The 21,222-nt window shown below is 33.8% G+C and overlaps 2 protein-coding genes across 7 annotated transcripts in view; one reads left to right on the top strand and one right to left on the bottom strand.

Moving 5' to 3' along the window:
• Positions 1-39: 39 nt before the first annotated feature.
• LOC106662734 (cyclin-dependent kinase 2-interacting protein) lies at positions 40-3,276 on the bottom strand. Its single transcript, XM_014386977.2, has 5 exons — positions 3,102-3,276; positions 919-1,081; positions 764-848; positions 590-707; positions 40-522 (listed from the first exon to the last, which is right to left on the bottom strand). The coding sequence occupies exons 1-5, from the start codon at positions 3,145-3,147 to the stop codon at positions 326-328; spliced, it is 609 nt and encodes a 202-aa protein (XP_014242463.1). The 5' UTR covers positions 3,148-3,276; the 3' UTR covers positions 40-325.
• Positions 3,277-8,765: 5,489 nt separating this feature from the next.
• Positions 8,766-21,222, top strand: part of LOC106662765 (serine/threonine-protein kinase minibrain) — a 96,100-nt gene continuing 83,643 nt past the window's right edge. For all 6 annotated transcript variants that reach the window (XM_024225313.1, XM_014387056.2, XM_024225309.1 and 3 more), the window contains exon 1: positions 8,766-9,965. In XM_024225313.1, coding sequence (XP_024081081.1) covers positions 9,845-9,965 — 121 coding nt within the window. In that variant the 5' untranslated portion in view covers positions 8,766-9,844. The remainder of the gene's footprint in view (positions 9,966-21,222) is intronic.

The following is a 21,222-nucleotide window of genomic DNA, read 5'->3' as shown; positions in this document are numbered from 1 at the left end:
ATAGTTTTTTATTTTCCTGTCTGATAAAACATGATTTTCTGTTAAAATTTTGTATTTCCCTTGTTCTAACAATTCCATTGTAATTTTTCTTTACTTGCATAACTTATTTATTTAAGGCCAGTACATTTTCCATATCAGCCAGCAAACCAGTGCTGGTAGATTTAGGAAGAGGAGTTCTATACAAAATTCCAGCGGCGACAGCAGGGTCTAAGAGCCGAGTCTATCACGCTAACTACTCAGCTACTGCAGTCCCCCCCCCCGGAATAACTTTTAAATGACTAGCATTAAATTGTTTTTACCCATTCATTCAACAAAACTGTCAGATCTACTTGAGGCCAGTTTCTTTGAGCAAACTTTCAATTTGAAAGTCGAGATTTTCATCAATCAAAGGCTGGTACAGCCAGGATATCCTGTAGAAGTCTATGCTATCTGGGTTTGTTGAGAAAGCAATGTTTTCCTTTGTGTAATTATTCAGCTCGAGCTGTTTTTCATAGCTTTCGGCGACATCTCTACTCACTTCAACTACAATACAACAAAGCAATATGTAAATATTTAAGTTGATGAGAAGTTCATTTAGTGCCAATATTACCGAAATGATGCAACTGCCAGGTCATAAACACTGGCTCGTAATTTTCTTTCAAGTCTTGTAACTTTTGTAACGCTTCATATTGTTTGTTGATCACTTTCAAAAGATTAACCTCTTCAGACTAAAAATGATAGTGGATTTGTAACAATAGATATAAATTTGGCAAAATAGAAATACCATTTGATCGAATAAATCTGACAAAGTATAACATAACTTTTGTAAACCTTCTGGGTATAAATCGAGATTTTCAGCTTTCTTCTCTCTGAAAACAACAAATTAAATAATTACCTTGATAAAAGAAAGTTTGACTATTGATCATTTTATACTTTTACATTGCACTACATTTAAGGTCTCTGATGTTATTTAAGACTTTCATCCCAGCCAAATGATGTTGGTTCCATCTTTGAACACAGTTATACAGATCAGCAGAATTATCTTTTAGCTGTCTTGCTATTCCTGTCAAGTTTTTCTGAGTCCAAGAAGGGCTTTCATGAACTAAAAATGCATAAAAATAAGAATTTCCACTATGTAAATAAGAAGAAAATGTGTACAATTAGGTTGTTTGCCATTCTTTACTTATTAGCTAAAATAAATAATTTGTTAAATTTATTCAGGGGTAATGGACTTGTCGTAGGAGTACTCGTGTATTCTCAACACAACACGCAAGAATGGCACAATTACACAGAAGACAAACACTTTGAGCCTGAAGATGATCTCAATAAAGATCGAAATGTTGGCACGATAAAGAAAATGTTTTTCTGAAACCTACATCACACCAGACCGCATCTCACGATTTCTGAATAATTATTGGTAATGACCAAACTAAAAGGATTAATGCTGAAATGGCAAAGGATCACGTTTGGAGTCTGCCTTCACTCGTATATTTGTTGAATTACTCGAACTTGTTTCGGCATTGTGCCATGTCAAGAACTGGTTCCTCACTGGAATGTGGAGCAATGCGTTTGAGTAATTCAAATTCCGCAAGTGAAGACAAACCCAAAAAGTGACCTTATGTCAGTTCAGTAAGAGTTCACCGACTCGCAGACCAACACCCAGCATCAACACTAAAAGGAATAATGTTCAGCCTGGAAAATATAAGTAATGACCCTTGAAAATGCATTAGCAAATAAAATCCAAGAAACGCAGAAGAAATTAGAAAACAACCAAAGAAGATAGGAGGAGAAAGAAAATATAACAGGTATAAGTTTCAATAACTATTTAATAAAGATGTTGAATTCCCTGAAAATCTCACTAAAAGCACTAAGCTCTCCATGAATGTGTTGATGCGAGGAGGGCTGCAACAACTTATCCTGACCCAGTGCCAGCTCAGTATGTCTCCTTAAATAGGATAATAAGGTAAGCAAATCTAATGCATTTGTATTATTATTATTATTATTATTATTTATTTTTTATGAGGGTTCACAATAGCAGAGGTCATATCAACCCTTGGGGTGTTTAAATATTAAACATATACATACACTCTCAACACGACACACAAGGATGGCACAATTACACAGAAGACAAACACTTTGAGCCCTGAAGATGATCTCAATAAAAGATCGAAACGTTGGCATGATAAAGAAAATGTTTTTCTGAAACCTACATCACACCCGACCGCATCTCACGATATCTGAATAACTATTAAACATATACATATACCTCCCCCATTCACACTTATGCGGATGATATAGCTATCTTAAATAAAGATCCTGTCCTCTCACATTGCTCCACTATTCAACATAGTGGCTGATAAAAATAAATTTAGACAAAAGCCAACACATAATTTTTACCATATGACGTGGAATAATGCCATTACAAAACCTACTTCAATATAGTTAACTACTTCCGCTACCGCTGTATTTCGACAAAATCGACTGACTTGGACTTAACATACAAGATTAAAAAAGCAGGAATTGACAAGACATTACAAAAAACTCATGACTTGTAGATAAACAATCAGAACTAACACTTCACAACAAACAACTGATATATGAGATGATAATCAAACCCGTAAGGACAAAAGGCATTGAACTCCAAATTTCCCTTCCAAAATCCTACGAAAAATAGTAAACGCTCCCTTTTAAGTCTAATCACACAATCCTTTCTTAAAGGAGATTAAAACAGCAGAGGCTTCGTATTGGGCAATGAGATATAGGACACAGACCCTACTATAAGTGATACCACTGGGTGATTCTTCGCCCCCTAGTGCCAAAGAAAGAATAACGAAAGAACCAGACAAGTATCATCATTTTCCCTGGAAACACTCGTTTGAAATACATTTTCAGCAAGAGCTTTACGGGTGAACTGTCACCGAGAGCCTAGACCAGAAAGTTGCAACTATACTCAGGTTGTCTGTACAAAGTAGGCAGAAACCCCATTAAAAACAGAAATTATTAATCAAGGCATGGTTTATATTAAATTATTATAAGGAATATAAATACAATTGTATTTCGTTAATGACAAAGTGTAAGAAAAGGTACATTATCGTTAAAAGGAAATATTTAAAATCTATTACCGACGACAGGTGAATAATGCCTAGGGCAACCAGGCGAATCCTCCATTTTTTATGTCTCAGTAGTCAGCATTCCATCAAAAATAAAACAATTACCAATAAAACTTGTTTATTTTGATTTGACTTGTTTGTGAAACAGGTGAATTTTATGGATTGTGAGGTTTCAAACTTTCAGGTTCAGCATAGTGCATACCGTTCTTCACCTGTTAATCGAATCGTTACATCTCATATTTTCAACATTTAAGTTTACATATACATATTGATTATTCTACGAAACATTATGTTTTATAAATAAAATTTTAATGTGTATATTTTCAGTATCAAACGATAAAATTGTCGTTTTAGAACTTTATATGTCTAAAAACGTCTATGACTTGATGGACTGAGGAAATGACCTCGTGATTCTTCTTCCAAAATAAGTCTTTTCGGGTTGCGCTGAACAAGCCACTTCATCTCCCTTCATTACAGCAGCTGGTGTTCCTCAGGGCTCAATACTGGATCTGACACTGTTTTCTATTTGCCGTTTGTTTTAAACTGCGCTATATTGGGATGAAATTGCGCTCTACGCTCCTCTTGGAGAGTCAGTGCGAGAGAATGCGAGTTAAATAAGGAACCTGGGAAAATAAAGCTTGATGAGCTTTTGAGTTACGCAGATTACCATATTAACTGAATATCATGGATTTTAGTCATCACTAAATCAACAATTTTGAGTAGGATCTGATCATTTGATACAGTACAATTGTCCACCTATTGTATTACAGATGATGAATATACAATCATATCATCTTTCATAAGCCAATAGATCCAAAATCATATAAGAAACTCTTCCTAGTAATCTGGTGTATAATGTTGTTCTAACTAATCTAATAGTTAGAAATGTATTTCATATTTCCTAGTATTGCCTCAGGTTTTGGCAGCCCGGGGATCTGATGTTGATTTTATCTCTTGACAACTAGGTCATTTCAGCCCCAATACATGCAGTTTTTAAAGCTAGATGACACTTTCATTCATTGTTAAATGCATTATTTCTTATTTATGAACCATTTACTCATGTAGTGTGGTGGAGTATTCATTATTCCTTCATCACCCTTTACACATACTGTATAACCAATCTTAATGCAGGACATGAAGTATTCAATATACCACCATCAATATTCACAAAATACAAAATGAATTAAACAACCCAGTATTATCCAAAAACCAATTCTCATATTGGATGGCATTCCTATAAGCTCTCTATTTGGAGGGACATACCGAGCAATCTTTCTCAACATGTCAGACACATGAGGATGCTTTGGCCCAAAAGTAACTGTCCCTGGGTCAACCTCACACAGCCTATTCTTAATTGGGTGAAGATGATACTTGTAATTTAACAGACTTCCAAGTGGAATTACGTAATTTTATTGCATGTTAGCCCAAAGCCAACCAAAACGTCTCAACAGAGGATATACTAATGACTATAACCTCAATTATTGAAAAATTTCTACAAAATCTTTCCTTTCAACTTGTGTACCAGAAGGGAAATTATATAAATATGAATGTATACGTGTACTGATGATATAAATAAATGTATGTTGATAAATGGGCACAGACGCAATAGCATGCATAGGCATGAAAAAAATAATACATGTAATTTACTTGTATTTATAATTAGCAATTGCTATGTATATAATTCAAACAATTATATTTATCAATTATTTATTCTATTAATCTAAACAATATTACATTTGTAGGAACTTATTCATGTTTAATTAAATACTAGTTGAATATTTGAATTAAAATTTGAGGAGTTCAGAATTACAAATTATGTTTTTAGCGTTTAGTATCATTTATAATTTTATTATTTGAGTAATGTTAAATAACCTTTTTATGTACATATATTTGTCTTTGCTAAGGCCATGTCACAACATAAAGTTTGTCATATAAAAAAGTAATAAAAATAAGAAATTATAAAATACATTTTTTACTTGTAAAAAAAAGATTAATATGCACATAGATAATTTAATAGTAAAGAAAAAGCAAAAAATTAACAAAATTATGTGATGACACAAACAATTACTATGCTTATATTATGTTATTTATAACTATTTTTATTTGAAGAGATCAGTGTTGTCAGGATATTAACATTTTGAGATCTGAGTATTTAATGTAATTTTAAGAAACACCTAATTATATTTTTTACTACTGTTTTTTCCATAAACTATTATATATTATATTGGTTTAAAAAGTTTTTGAAATGGAACAACAATTTATTTAGTGGTTTATTTTTATTATTTTCTACTTTAATAATATTATAAACTATAAATTGTCACTATGATTATTCACGCCACAAGAACTTAATAATTATTGTTTATATATTGAATGAATAATTTCTATACATCCCAAAATTTGATAATTCCAGGGTAAATTTCTGTGAAAGGGGATAATAGACTTTTGGCACAGAGTGGATATCTGGTGGGAAATAGCCGTACGCTGATGAAGTCTTTCTGTATAGAGGATGATCCGGTGGCTGCTTTTGAATACCATAATTTCTAAAGCGGTCTACAATTTTCAATCATCAAATTGCTGTATTAGTTTTGTTTTTAGTAGAATAAATGTGTACTGTGAAAAAAGAAAACTTACTGGGATATTCAAACCTTGTTGGAAGATTGCAAGTTTTGTAATAGTTCGATGTGCAGCTCATGGCAGGATGAAAATATGCTCTCTGGGTTACTTGAACACATACCATGTTTCTTAGCAACAATTGAGCTAACTAGGGCACTAGGATTGTGTGACTATCATTTTTATTAAATAAATATCTTCTAAATGTTACTGATTTATATATAATTATTATTTATATTATAACTAATTTACATTTTTTAAATTTCAATGTTATTACATAATGTTGGATGTGTTGGGTTAAACTCAGCATCAATAACTCAACATATATACTGTTGTTAATAAGATATTTGGACTAATAAAAGATTTAGAAAAAAAAAAATTGCCGAGAGATAAGCCAGTTATTTGTTGACCCCAAAGCTTTGGGGAAATCTCTAAAACTGTGAATTAAAGCGTGTCTATGGTTCAAATTGTGATTAGAAATTATAATCAACAGGTTGCATTGCAAACTGCAAGACTTAGATCAGGACATCCAAAAAACTGTCAATGAAAATGCAAAAATGAGTGGTCCTATAATAGTTGATAATTTAGTACAAAATTACAACATTCACATAACACCTCAAATTGCAAAAAGCTGCATATTAGCAAAGTAAACCAAGCTAAGTAACTGGATTTACAAAACATTACATTGATCAGCTTTCTAGTTTTTGGAAAAAGTTTATTTTCATCGACCAATGTAAATTCAATATTTTGAGTGCTGATGGCAATGTTAGAATGTAGAGGAGAAAAATGAGGTCATGAAATTAAAAAATGTATGCTTCACTGGAGTAGGCAACTTAAAGATAATTGAAGGAATAGTGGATCAATACTAGTACATTGAATATACACATTATATATACATATTTACATACACCCACATTATTGTATACACGTTACATTGAATATGCACATGTTATATTCTAAAAGGTGAACTCAGTGCTATCAAGTTCGGCTTAGCTTAATTTTATTTTTCAGCAAGAAAACGATCCTAAACATGGTGTCAGAAATGTCGAGGAATACTCCTGGCAAAATGTTAGTATGGATGGTAAATCAAAAATAAATAATTTAAATAAAAATGGGGACAAATATCCACCTTGCGGTAAACCAAAAGTTTACAGAAATTTCCACATTTGACTACTAAGATGGGAATACAGCCATTCTAAAACATCTCCCTCTAGATCACAATGCTACAATTAGTTGATTAGAATACTATTTTAATTAATTATACTTTTAATGTAAGTATTGGTTGAGATGAAAAAGCAAGTGCCACAAGTGGGATTTGAACCCATGATCTCAATACACCACTTGAGCTATACGCTGCAAGCTAGTTGAGATTATGCAAGTCTTGGTAGAAGTGTACCACAAACTCATATAACACGTAGAATGTGAATTAGCATTAGATTTTAGAATCCAATGCTCCTATAAGGCAGTAAATATTTATCACTATGAAATGACTGTCGTGGTAAATAATGCTAGACTACACATACTTATCAGATTTAACAAATAAAAATAGAAATAAATGATAGAAAATTATTGTTTAAAATTAGTACATATTTAATAAAAATGTCATGAAGTCAAATGTGAAAATGCAATAACATTTTATGCAAATGTTCTGATCAAAAGTTTACAACTGGTTATTTGACCAGTCATGGTATGCTTTGTGTTAATACCTTCATCAGGACCAAAATCTATAATTTACGTTAGAACAAATAGCATCAAAAGATTTTTTTGGTATACAAATGGATCTCAGAGTTGAAACAATTCCAAAAATATTTTGATGCTAGTTGTTATAATTTAATTTGTAGGTTGTAGTCTGATGAAGGCATTAAATAGGCTAGACTACAATTTTTCAGTTTTTCTTGCTGGCTTCCTCCCCAGTTCTTATACAACATAAGTAAAGATTAAGTTCAATTGATGCGTTTTTTTGTTGTTGTTGTGTTATATGAATATCGGTGAGGAAGCCAGTACAGAAACCACAAAATTTGAAGTCGTTTTTTGGCCTTTTTAACACCTTCATCAGGACTTTAATCTATAATTTAAATTAGAATAAATAGCATCGAAAGATTTTTTTTTTAATGTACGAATGAATGGACCTCAGACATGAAACAATTCTAAAATTCTTTTGATGCTATTGTATTTGTTATAATTTAAGTTATAGATTGTAGTCCTGATGAAAGGCGAAGGCCTTGACAGCCATTTTTGAATTTTCCTTGCTGGCTTCCTCCCCGATACTTGTACAACATAAGTAAGGGTTGCCTTGGCTGGAAGGCTTGAGGAAAAATTGAAAATAATTTCAATTAATTATTCTTTTTATGTAAGGTCTTGGTTGAGATGAAAAAGTTAGAGCCATGAGCAGGATTCAAACCTAAGACCTTTGGCTGAATACACCACTGCTCTACCACTTGAGTTATTGTGACTTTGATCCACTCGGGCACCAACTACCCATCTCGAATTTGGGGTGGGGTTCGAATCCCGCTCGTGACACAAACTTTTTCATCTCAACCAAGACCTTACATAAAAAGAATAATTAATGTGGTCAATTAGACCACTAAACATAAATGGTTTGAAAATAATGTAATTTCAATAATTTAATATTAGTGATTCCACAAATATCATGATTATTATTTTTTAAATGTTAGGAATAAAATAAATTTTGTTATTTTTGAAATAATATTTTTTGTATGGGTACTGGGTATAAAAATGTTTAAGGAAAGTGGCGCGACAAATGTTAAATAAAAGTAAATCCTATTGGTCCTAATTACGAAGAAGTGACGTCAACCGCTGTTGACGACCAATCAAATTCTTTCTTACAATTTTTAACAATGAAAATTTGAAGGGCGGATTGAAGATTGTTCTAACGCCGTGAAACGATTTTATTTCCTCTTGTTCGCTATTTAAAAAAAATCAAAATCATGCGTTTTTGGTAAATGGACAAAAAGGAGTAGAATAATTATAATATTTGAATATTTGCGAGTGAGGTGAACAGAATGATAAATGGGCGCTAGTGTCGCTATAGGATCACTCGGATCGACTAGGAGCCACGCCAGTTTCAGTTTCAGTGTCTGCCATGTTTGATCGTTCCATTGTGGGGCGTGCTTACACCTCATAATAATAATAATAATAATCATAATCGTCATCATAACAGTGACATTAACTGTAGTAAATCTATTCGATTCGCGGTAATCAGTGTTAGAAAAGCGGAGTCGCGTTTTGAAAAGGAAAGACTACAAAGGCCTCGTCATGTGTTACAAGGTGGTTACAAGTGAAATTCAAGACGCCAACTACAAAAAGGATTCTACCGACGGTACTGACAATAACACGAGTCTACCACGTTCCGATTTAGGATTTTAAAGTGCACTTTTAGGTAAATTTTTTTTGTTTAATCTTCGCAGACCGAGTGTGGCGTTTACGATTCAACGCGGGACTGTGCGTTTTTTTAAACTCACTTTCTATTAGATTATACGCGTAATATTTCTTGGGACGTGTTTACATCTGTTTAAGGGACGGTTCGAGAGGACGGATAATGTTGCGAGATTCCTCGCACGTTGTGGACGGTTTGTTGTTATTTTGCTATCGTGCTTTTGACCCTTGCCGAAGAGTCCATCTTGTGCCTGATATCTAACGAGGAGAACTTTACGAATTCGTTCGAACGGAAACAACGAGTCCATTTTCGCTCGTTAGAGCTCGATTGTTATTATTTATAAGAGAAAGTCGTGTCGGCCGAGCAGACGGCACGGGCGACGACCCAGCGATAAAATAAGAACTTCAAAACATTGAAACCGTTACCTAACCTCACTCGGTTTGTTTTGTTTAGAAGACGATTATTGCGGAACCGAGCCGCTCTCCGTGTAAAGGACAGTCTCCGAAACATGCCGAAGAGGCCGAAATCGCCCAGGATTTAGTTTCTCCGGGGGGAAAAAAAGGACACAGTCACCGAGTGCAGTTCTACGTGAAACGCTTTCCCATCCCCATCGGTCAAATGATCGTGTTTTGAACCGCCAGTTTCCCCTGTCGTCCGGTTTTTTTTTTGTTTTTTCGTTTTCGAATTTTAATATTTGTTTTTAATACTGGAGGGAACGGGAATTGTGGTCGGCGGGTCGGATGGTTCGATGGTACTACTGAGTTCTGAGGTGGTGCCGGCAGCGATGGATTCTGCCGTGCACGCCAAAAGGCCAGACGTCTGGCACAAACATGAACCCCTCTTGCTTATGGAGAAGCAGAAACCGAAATGTAAGTACTAACAAATTTTTTTCAAAAAATTATTTATTAATTGTATTTTTATAGGGGAGTGTTATAAACTAAGCGTTTCATGAATGGCACGTTTATAAATTTATTATTGTTTTTTTACAGCCCATTGAATATTACTGAATCGAAATTGTTTATTTTTCTTTTTCGTCTACCCCTCGTATTTGCAGTATTTTTTATTATTATTATTATTTTATTTGCAAGGTCGTATGAATTGAATGGAGCAATTGCGAAAATGACCTCATTTTTACAAGGCGCATTCTGCAGAAGCACGTGTTTTAAAACAATTTCCCATCGTGGTTTAAATAATGGAATCTGATTAGATGTAGATTGGTTCAACGTACAATAATTGTAAAATCGTTCATTGTATAACCGGACACATCCATTTATTGTTACCCATAGACAAAACTTTAAAAAAAATTCTTCGTTATATCTTAACACATCCAGGTTAATACGGGTTTCACTTTAAAATCTCCGAATAGGATTCAGTGGTTATTTTGAAAACATTATAAAATCGATGGCTTCAATCAATTTTACATGTCTGATCGATTGGTCAATTGTTGACCTAAATACCTCCAGCCTTTTGAAAAAGGAGCCTATGAAAGACGAGGAATATCTATTATTGTTGGGGTTATTAAGTAAAATGAATTTCCTAGTTTCTAGTAGAAGGAATAGAATGTTTATATATTTTATCCTGAATTTCATCGAACTCGTGGAGAACCGTGTGGGCCAATTTCCTTTTATCAGCGGGATTTTGATGACAATTTTGGCATCATAGACTTTCTGGGTTGTAAATTTGATATCTTTAAGAAAAAATTGAATAAAGTTGTCATTCGTGACAATAACTAATTTGCCCTGTTTCTATATTTGTTTTGTATTGTATTGCATTATGTACCAGATTTTCTTCTTTTTTTTTTTGTAACGAGGGTATTTGAACTACGAGTTCATATGAACCCTCGAGGTGCTGGTGTTAATGGAAAAAAAGAAACCATTTAATATGTCGGGTTGGTATGCTGGTCCGGTGGATTCGAACCCGGGACCTTTACCTTACATTAATGAGCGCCGTCAACGCCCAAACCTAAAGCGTTGTGGCCATCGACGCTCCTGCAAGTTTACTTTTAACTTTGCACTTGGCATATTTTATGCTGTTTATAAATTTTATATTTTTTTCTTACTACTCATACACAAATATTAATTTAACTAGTATGTAAGATTGTACTGCTTGGGAATTTTCCCGTAATGTACTTAATAAGAAAGAATAAAGGACCATTCTAGAATTTGGATTGTTTATCTTAATAATTATAATAATTATCTTAATGTTAGTAAATGCTAGTCACGAAGAAAACAGAGTAGATATAATCCTTTAATCGATGGAATCAAATCTTTCAGTTTCGTCAATTGAGCCTCCGAGGTCTTGATTGACGACTTTCTTTTGTTCGTGGCAGATCTGAAAAGCTTTTGTCGGTTTCCTCAAATAGTAGTTGGGTCGTTTTTTTTGGTCTGAATCTGTTGGTCTGTTTTGATCTTTCAGTTGAACCTCTGCCTTGGTCTATCAAGAAGCGTTTCGGCTTCTCGCCGTTTTCGGTTGTGGATCTTTCATGTCTCGCCCTGCTTATAACCTTTACCAAACTGCACATTCATCCTGCAGACTCCAAGAGAAAATTAAATCTGACAATAAAGATATATTTAAATTTTTTGTCAACGTCCATCATCGTCATGTTGAAGCTAATGTTTCCCCTCACCATTTCTTTACATAATATTTTGACTCCAGAAATTTGATAGGTTTTTATAAACACAAAAAAAGTTAAACTTTTTTTAAATATTTTAAAATAATTTGATTACCTTTGTAAATGGAAAAATGTACGAGGAATTTTTGAATCATCGGGGTCGATTTACACCCATACAAAGAAACCGGCCCGTAGAAGAAGAAATAAAAGAAAAAAAGATAAGATTTAAAAACAATATTGGTGCAAAAATATTTGCCCAATGGAATTTTTATCGTCTTTATTATCGACAATGCTTCCTTTAATTATCAGTGTCCAGGATATCCTTCTTCATGACATAAAAATGAATCTAGATAGTAAGAAATGCCATTTTATTATTTTACGGAAAAATATTAAGTTTCTACATGAAAGAAAGTATCTTTACAGTAACTTCACAAATGTGCATAAATTATGTAGTAAGGATTGTGTATCACCAGGGACCGGATTTATATGTGAATTAAAACATAAAATATGTACGTACATTTACTTTTTTTTAAACATATGTGTAAATAAATGAAATATATATATATAAAACCGTTATGCATTTTTAAAAAAGAATTTTAAATTTACATATATTAGTTGAATAATGAGAAACAAAAGAATATAACAAGTTAATAAAATAGAAAATAAACTGTTGATTTTAAAATTTATTTGAAATATCGTCCATTTTTAAATTTTTGTCAATTAAAAATTTTGCAAAATAAAAACGATAAAAAAATGATTAAGGAATTCTAGTGATGTAATTACACTATTGATTTGTATTTGAAAAATGTGAGAGAAAAAATAAAAGTTTAAAACTATTATTTGAAATAATTTACCTTTATCAAATTTTCGAAATGTTTACGCGTGAAATCTTCGTTTTTAAAACGTTTTTTGCTAATTTTTTAAAATAAATTTTCAAAATTTTGTTGTTTATTTTAATAATACGGACCGAAATATATCAATTAAGGTAAAATATGTAATTATTGTCCTTCAAATATTTACAAATACATAAAGTAGACTTAAGTTTGCTTGAAAAATAAAATAAAAGTTTGAAAAACATATACAAGGCTCAGGGGGAAAAAAAGAAAAAAAAAGTGAATACATTCATATAAATCCGGTCCTTTTATATTACAATCGAAAGTAACAATACATTTTAAGAAATTCCAATTTTATATACCGATTCTACTATTAAAAAAAAATGTCAAGACAGTAATGAAATAATAACATGGGAAAACGGAATGAGTGTACTGTATGGATGTATTTATGAGTATGAATGTATTTATTTGTATGAATGTAGTGTTTGTAAGGGTAAATAGAATATAGACATAGTTGGGGGCTGAAATGACCTAGATGTCAGAAGCCCCAGTCAAAAAAAAAAAAAAAATAATAATAATATGGGAAGTTTTCGGGCTGACAAACAGCTGAAGACATCGCCGACCCTCTGCATGTTTTGACATCTTTTTTTTGGTCTTTCACGCATATTTTTCAACCTGCAACCATTTGAGGATCTTAATCTTTTATTGACTCTGCTTTTATATTAAAACTAAGTCGATTTTCCAAAATGCTAGCCTCTCGTTTGTACCTGAGGAGGTCAACTACAGAATAAAACATACAATACATAAACATCACCACAAACATAAATTGCCTGGTCACATTCACACCCCCAGAGTACTCGATATATGTCGAGTTGGGGTTAAACAACCCCTTCATTCACGCTAATAAATTACACTCATTCTAGCAAATTAACATATGCACAATTTCTGCATTCCCAAGACTATGCACAAGTCGGACGATATTTCAAAATATTGCCTAAAAACTAATGTAATAAATCACAGAGAAAAAGTTAAAGAGGGATAAAATAAAATTGACTTTTATTATAATGTAAGATGCTTTTTTAATACTTTGATTTGAATTTAAAATAAATTATAATGGGAAATATAATTTATCGGGTACGACGTAGTATTCGGCGGGGAGTGGGATTTTGAAAAAGTGCAGTGAACGCCTAGCAACTGCAGAAATACAGATGAAAGTCCTTGGAGCCGACTGTCTAGGAATGCCGCACAACCAACCAGTTGAAAGGGACTGCAGAAAAATGCAATAATGACGTCAAGGTTTTATTTCCCTCTTTGTGCCCCACCACGATAGCCTAAAATAAGGAAGCGCATCCGTTGTAGTCGAAGGAAGCACCGTTCAGACCCTTGACCCATTCCTACTCCCCGTACCAACATTTCAGACATCATCGGACAAATACGACTCCCCTCAGGCAATTCAATCGGATCGAAAATAGTACAACTAAGTATGACATGTTATTTTCAAGGAGTGACATTGAACTTACTATTTTAGACTGAAGAGAAAACTAAAGATTTTAGGATTTATTGTCTAATTTTGGTTTGGTTTGATTTATCATATAGTATGTGCATGCGCCCCTTGTTAATACTCTTTCATAATTTATCATTGCCACCAAATTTTCAAAATTCAAAATCACAACATGTTCCAAATAGGCTTTAAATTTAAACGCAATGTAGAGTAAGTTAATAAGCTGAAGTTTATATATTTATTTACATACAAGTTGATAGCCTAATTTACTAAAATACTTAACATAAATAAATTTTAAAATTATACATAAAATGATTAAAATATTGGAAACATGTAAAATGTATATACATACAGTATTACATAAACTATATAAAGGGGGCAGATTAATTTACGTTCGTTAATAACATCTCAACTTTTGTAAGAAATAATTATGCTTTTTATCTAAGGTCTTGATGAGATGAAAAAGCTAGCGTCACGTGCGGGATTCGAACCTTCGACCTTCGGCTTTTTTGTTTAAAGAAGCATTAAATAAATCTATATTTAGTATATTTTCCCAGTTCGTTGAATAAATGATAAATTATTAGTTTTGTATTTAGGGACTTTAGGAAAGTAGTAGGACCTGAGATCAAGTTAAATAATAATTTATAAAGAAAAAAACAGTCAGATTTAGTTCTTCTTGTCTCTAGAATATCCATGTTGTGCCATGAGATCATAGTCGTCGTTCAAAAACCAGTTACCTAAGAAGAGTGGTGAACGTTTGTGTATTGTAGATTTGGGAATAATGAGGAAACTAGACAATACAAGGAAATTCAAGTATTGGTCGAACAAAAAAGGCAAAAACTAGTTTCAATATTTCTATATTTTAAGATTATGAATAGCGAATTAAGTTTTTAGCTTTAAAGAACATTTTAGATTTTCTGGGAAATAAGCTCCTTTCTAAAATTCTTAGCGTTATCACTTCATTAAATTCGCTAATTCAAATAAAGTTCATTTGATGTACGGAATAAATTGGTCATGACCGAACAGAAAATGACATTAATGGCTGTTTGGCCTATATCAGTACTTACGCCGAGTGAATTTTTTTAAAATGAATATTAATATGAAATGCTCTATCAGTGGTGGATTTATTAATTACTCGTGTAAAACGTGGTACAGTTAATACACTATTGTGTACTGTAAATGGGAATGAAAGTGTCGGTCCGTGTACACTTATCTCTTGGACGTTGTAAAGATTGGCAAAAACGATGGAACTTTTGTAATAATAAAGTTTCTAGTCCAGATTATCGGCCGCAGATGTCCTCACTTTAGATGGCCCCTCCAACGCTTCTTATCCTATTGCATTTTATGCCACGGCCACTCTTCAAAACTTTTTCGGACAATTTCCTCCCAATGTCTCCCCCTACTGCTATGCATGACAGTTTTTCTATAAAATCATGGACAGGATATAGCAGTAGGAATAAAGAGTTTTTAACATAACAGTTTAAATATTTGTGTCTAGTACTTCTAAAGTGATATTTTATTGTAAAATTACATAAGTAATTGTTGTGTTAAGACCGATTGATTAATTGCTGAAAGCTGCTGCTTTCAAAGTTTACTGGGAAAAAAAATCATTTGTTTGGAAAATCGTGCTGCGTATCCAGGAGAAAGGAAAAACAAAAGGGGGTTCTTAACCCAAATCCATTTGATAGAGCATGCGACCCCAATGAGTTAGATCCTCTCAACTGACGGCTGACAGCCACGGAACAAACACTAGAATTAACGTCATTGGCTTTGGCTTTTGGAATGGGGATGGGGCTGGGTCCTTCCAACGAAAAATGGAGGAAATTAAAAGGATGAGCAAGTAGCGTGGTCAATGTTTATGGACCAAGCCCTGCCTTATTCTAAGCGAATATTTCAATTTAAAAATTGTAATTTCTTTGTAAGCTTAGTAATTTGTTAACTTTGAATAGCTTTATCATTAATATTATGGCATTCGAGGTTTTTTTTTTTTGAGGGGGGATGGATGCATATAAGATTTGTCGTTGGGAATAGGACTTCAACTTAGTTATGTATTATTATGTAAATATTAAATATATATTAATCCTTATTTGTTTAGTGGTCATAATTGCTCACCATAATTGGACCATATTAATACTTTTTATGTAAGGTTTTTGTTTGAGATGAAAAATGAGTGTCATCATGACTTCGATAGCTCCAGTGGTTAAAGCAGTGGCGTATTGCGTCGAAGTTCGTGGGTTCAACTCCCGCTCGTGACACTAATTTTTCATCTCAACCAAAAACCTTAGATAAAAGAATAATTAATTGGATTAAATATATATTTTATACACTTTGACTACAAGATGAATGATCAAATATTCTTTAAGGATAAGTGAAAAAAGACCTTCTCTTCAGAAGCTAAAATTAAATTGATTTTACATTTCCAATCAATTATTTTCAATAATCGAAGTATAGCTCGTTGTTTTCATGGTTGCTACCCAGCTACTCTTATTTCTCTGGCTGTAAGCCACTTCTTGTATATTTTTGTTTCAAAACAAGTCTTCTAGTAAAAATTTTATTTTTAATGACCGCTGTTTAATAATTGATGGATTAGTGAGGAGCTGTCAAGAATGAGGTAGTTTAGAAAAAAACCTTTTTCATTTTTTTACTGACGTTTCGACCTTTATTCCGATCATCTTCAGGGCATAAAGTGTAGTGCTATTCTTGCGGTCTCATATTGGTCAAATTGTTTTCAAATCACAACATTTTCACACAACACCAATATGAAACCACATGACTAGCACCCCCTTTATGCCCTGAAGATGATTCGAATAAAGGTCGAAACGTCGATAAAAATGTAAAAAGGTATGAACTATCTCATTCTTGACCGTTCCTCACGAATCCAACAATTGTCTTCTACTATCCGTTTTACGTCTTCAAATGCATGAATATTTTTACTTTAATAAAGTGGGCAGTTGCTCGGAGGAGTTAAAGCATGTTCAGGATTGTAGGGTTGGCGGGAAGGAATTTGAATTTCAGAAAATGCTTGGCCGGGCGTTTTATTGTTGACACAAAACTTTCACCAAGATCTAGTATCACCTCCCTAAAAACCTTGTACATGATATAACCCTCTTTATACGTACTTAACTTCACAGTTGTAAAAATAATGAGTGCTTTTTTGTTCAAAATAAACCGTCTTATCCTTCTCAGAGAACCGATTGCCTCTGAAATGGACTTTTCTTCCCAGGTAACAATATAACATACAAAACTTGACCTTTGAAAGACTGACCCTTCAGCTTCCAGCGAGATCGTCTCTTCTGGACCTTCTCCATACTTGGCTCTTGTGTGTTCGGTGATTTAGTCCCTAACTTGATTGTCACAGACTTAGTTCGTTTGACAGTGAGCGAGTGGGTTGCAATACTACTGAACTACTGTTATCTGCAATTCATGAACCTTGCCCCCTTTGGTGGTCTGTATTGCCACTTTGGGTTATATTTTGAAATCACTCTTCAAATCCGCGGAGCTAACATGTGGTCTCGGCCAGTATCAAATTTCCTACTCAGAGTTCTCAACATTATCAGAATTTACCTCGACGTCGTTTGTCAATAAATGGATGTGAAAGAAATACTGGTACATGGTCGGGAGACTTTATCTTTGATCTCTATCTTCCTTGCTGGCTGTTTCACGGTTTTGACAGGTTTGTACAATAAAAATAAAATAAGAATTATTGGTCAGTCGTGTTGGCAGTGATGTCTCATCAATTGATCGTGTGTTCCTCGAACATTGTCTTCTTGAGAAGGTAGTTAATTTATGATGTAATGAGTTTAATCAAATGTCAGTGGAATTTACGTTAAAATCACTGGTCTCCATGTTTGTCCCCAATTATAACACTAATTTGCATTGTGACTGAGCAATCGCGTGATACACTATAAGACACTCAAATATAAATTGACTATAAATAATCCTCAGGTAGTAAAGAGGCCATACGGCATGCGCTTTCACTTGATAAAACGGGTGTGCTCGGTTTTCCTTGAAATTTTATTTCACTTGCTAGTCAAGAAAAATTTGTGTGATATGTTTTTTCCTTAATTCGGGACAGGGAACGGGACCGATTAAAGTCATTATTCGTTTCGGAATGCCATCAAGCCTCCCGGCATTCTCATTAATGTGGCTTATGAGCGAACCACATCTTTATAGAACAATTTCTGCCGATCAAAGCAGTTTGTCGAAGTTTGCCTCAAAACTTCAACACAACGAAACGACCAAACGTTGATAGTAGGAATTTTTATCTATCTTCGTATCCCGAAGCATTCTACCTCGAGTATATTTTGTTTTTAGACCCTTTATGCCGACAGCTTTAAAATTATTGAAAGATAAATTGGGGTGTTTGGATGTTGAAACGTGAAATTCCATTATTGAATTCAAACTTTAATTATGGCTGTTTTCCTTTGAAGTCAGCATGATGGTTTAAAGTTGTAGGCTGTTTAAAATTATAAATTTTACTGACTGATAAGTAAGGTTTTAAATTTTCCTGAGTAGTAAGTAATGATTTAAACTTTACGTCTAATTTTTATGCAAAGACAGTTGAGAAGAAAAATTAGTGTTAGGAACTGTACTCGAACCCACGACTTTGGGCTTCTCCCACTCGTGACACTAATTTTTCTTCTCAACGGTCTTTGCATAAAACTTGGCAGTAGTAATTAAAAATAGACAAATAAATAATTTAATAAATTAAATTTTCCTGACCGACCGAGTAATAAGTAATGATTTTTTGCCTTGTTTATATGTTTGAAGTATCTCAAAAAGATAACTGTTACCGACGAATACAACGATTTCGTCCATGATGATTGAGGACGAGAGATTGAACTTGCCGGAGGGTGATCCAAGGAGAATGGAGAAGGGGATCGGCATGATTGGTTCTGAGGAAATAATTAGAACTAGTGAGTAGAGACCAATGCGTTGTCCCATGACTGTCCATTTCTGTGCTACAATTTTCTTAGTGTTTCTCCTTGATATTTTACTCGAATATAAACGCAATCCATTCTTAACACCCATCATTAATCATTACTTTTCATTGTGTTTGTATTGTTATCCAAGCCGGTCGTGTATGTAATCTGATAATTTGCCGCAGAAAACGCAAAGCCCCGAATTGTAAGGGGCGCATTGAACGAAGTTGAATCATAAATAGCAAGTGAACCGTAGTATCTAACATGTTTTCACCCGATACATTTACGTGCTGTAACACGAAAAGCACACCTAGTATTTTTCCAATATCAGGAGCCTTGATGCTTCGATCGATTAGATTCATCTTCATCTGAAGAAAATCTTCATTTGAAACGATCTTAATAACTACGTTAACATGTTCGCGTAAGATTTATCTTATCGATCAAGAAGATTTCAATCAAAATATTAGTACTGCAATATGAGTTTGAGTTATGTTATTTGCATTTTCACACACACCTTGAGCTTATCGAAGGTTGGTGCAAAAAGTGGAGGAAAAGTCAGAATGAAGAAAAATTTACTCAGCGTAAGTTCACATTACAAAATGTCTTGCCCTCCACTGCACATCAACAGTAAAGAGGTACAGATTACATTCAAGTCAAACACTTAAAACTATACCTAGACAACAGATTGACGTGAAATCCCCACACAAAACTTAAGAGGCAACTTAACATAAGACTTTTACGACCGAAATCCGCCTTGACCGTCTACACTAACCTTACACAAGACGTTACGTTGGAAATACAGATTGAAACTGTGGAGGTCCTGCCAAGCCGTCCAGGATCCTACGCATCCAATCCTTCCTATCAAAAGTCTTCAGACAAATCGTCAAAACTCCTTACTACGTCATTCACCTCTCTATCCACAACGACCTGATCCTTTCTAGGTTCCAAAAGTTTCACACTAACCTCTCAATCCATCCTAACTTTACTTTTCCATCCCTCTCTATACATTCCCATCCCGAGAACCCACCACATCCCCTTAATCGGCGATGGCCTCGAGACCTACTATCCATCATCATTCCATCACACTGAGTGCCAGCATTGGCTGTTTGTATGTCACATGTCCTCCGAGTGCAGCGTATTAGTTTTAGTGCTGTGACTGTGTGAAAATAAAAACGTATTGTGACCACATTTGTAATATACGTGTAGGATTTAAAAAAAAAAATTGTTTTTAAAGTGAACAATTTATAAATACTAAAAAAAGATTAGTAATTTCTGGATCCTTATAATTGTGGTACAATTTCCTTGCAAGTCAAATTTGCTGTCTTAAGTTAAGTGTTAAAGTAAAATAACATTTTTAATATAATTGTCTCCGATTATTAAGTTTTTATTTTTCTTATTATACAATTTTTATAAAACAAAGAAAATTTGGAAAAAAAATCAAAATAGAAAGTATTGTTTTACTTCCAGAATCTGGTTCCTTACTCAGACGAACTTTCTGTTGGCGGCAAAAAGAGGGAAATAGGTTTAAAAAAAGGAGTCTGTGAGAACAAGAGCAAATTGAGGGTCGAAAAGAGAAAGTGTGTGTTTGAGTTCTTGAGAGACGGTGGCGGTCGAATGAATGCAAAGTCTAAGAGAGGAATGGAAGGAGGATATTTGAATTCCTTAGAACACACAAGTATGGGGACTATTGAGTGAAGGAATACCATTAAGGGGGTGTAGGAGCTCCTCTCCTCTTTATACCTCCCTCGCGAATTTACATTTTATGCAGAGAGGCCAATTCTCTTGCTCTTCCTACCCACATCTTTCTCCAGAGGCAAAGGTGATTTTAAACCGAGTGGTGGTCACAAATCGCTTTCCCTTTCACTCAAAGTCAGAAGTCGTTCAAAATGATTATTATCAACGTTTCTCCGGATGCGGGGGGCTTTTTCCTATGAAGTGGGATGAGTAACAAAATTGCGCAGCTTGTAAGAATTTCAAGTTGGAGTATAGTGAACGTGCTCGTAAAGAATAATAATGGTTAGCATCCCCGTATTAGGGCAGTGTATGCTGATTGACAGGCAGTCATTTAAAATTGTTCAACTCAAGTGATGGATCAGAAATTTCTTTGATCTCTTGGCTTTAGACCATTGTCCTTTAGAGTTTTTTGTTATAAATTTTTATGCCATTACTAATTTGACAGCTGTATATGTCGTAAATTTTTATGAGGCTAGTTTGCGAGGTTGCAGTTTGCCTAGATAATGGACCTGAGGGCAAATGCAA

This window comes from Cimex lectularius, unplaced genomic scaffold (genome assembly GCF_000648675.2).
Source record: "Cimex lectularius strain Harlan isolate CLEC.00 unplaced genomic scaffold, Clec_2.1 scaffold45, whole genome shotgun sequence".
NCBI lineage: Eukaryota > Metazoa > Arthropoda > Insecta > Hemiptera > Cimicidae > Cimex > Cimex lectularius.
Note: the sequence above shows the minus strand (reverse complement) of the source record. Positions and strands in the feature narration are given on the sequence as shown.

Excerpts from the sequence above, each read along its gene's own strand:
- LOC106662734 (XM_014386977.2), bottom strand. The coding sequence starts at position 3,147 with ATGGAGGATTCGCCTGGTTGCCCTAGGCATTATTCACCTGTCGTCG. Across the intron at positions 1,082-3,101 it reads GCATTATTCACCTGTCGTCG|TTCATGAAAGCCCTTCTTGG; the intron begins GTAATAGATTTT and ends ATGCATTTTTAG. Across the intron at positions 708-763 it reads CAGATTTATTCGATCAAATG|TCTGAAGAGGTTAATCTTTT; the intron begins GTATTTCTATTT and ends TATCATTTTTAG.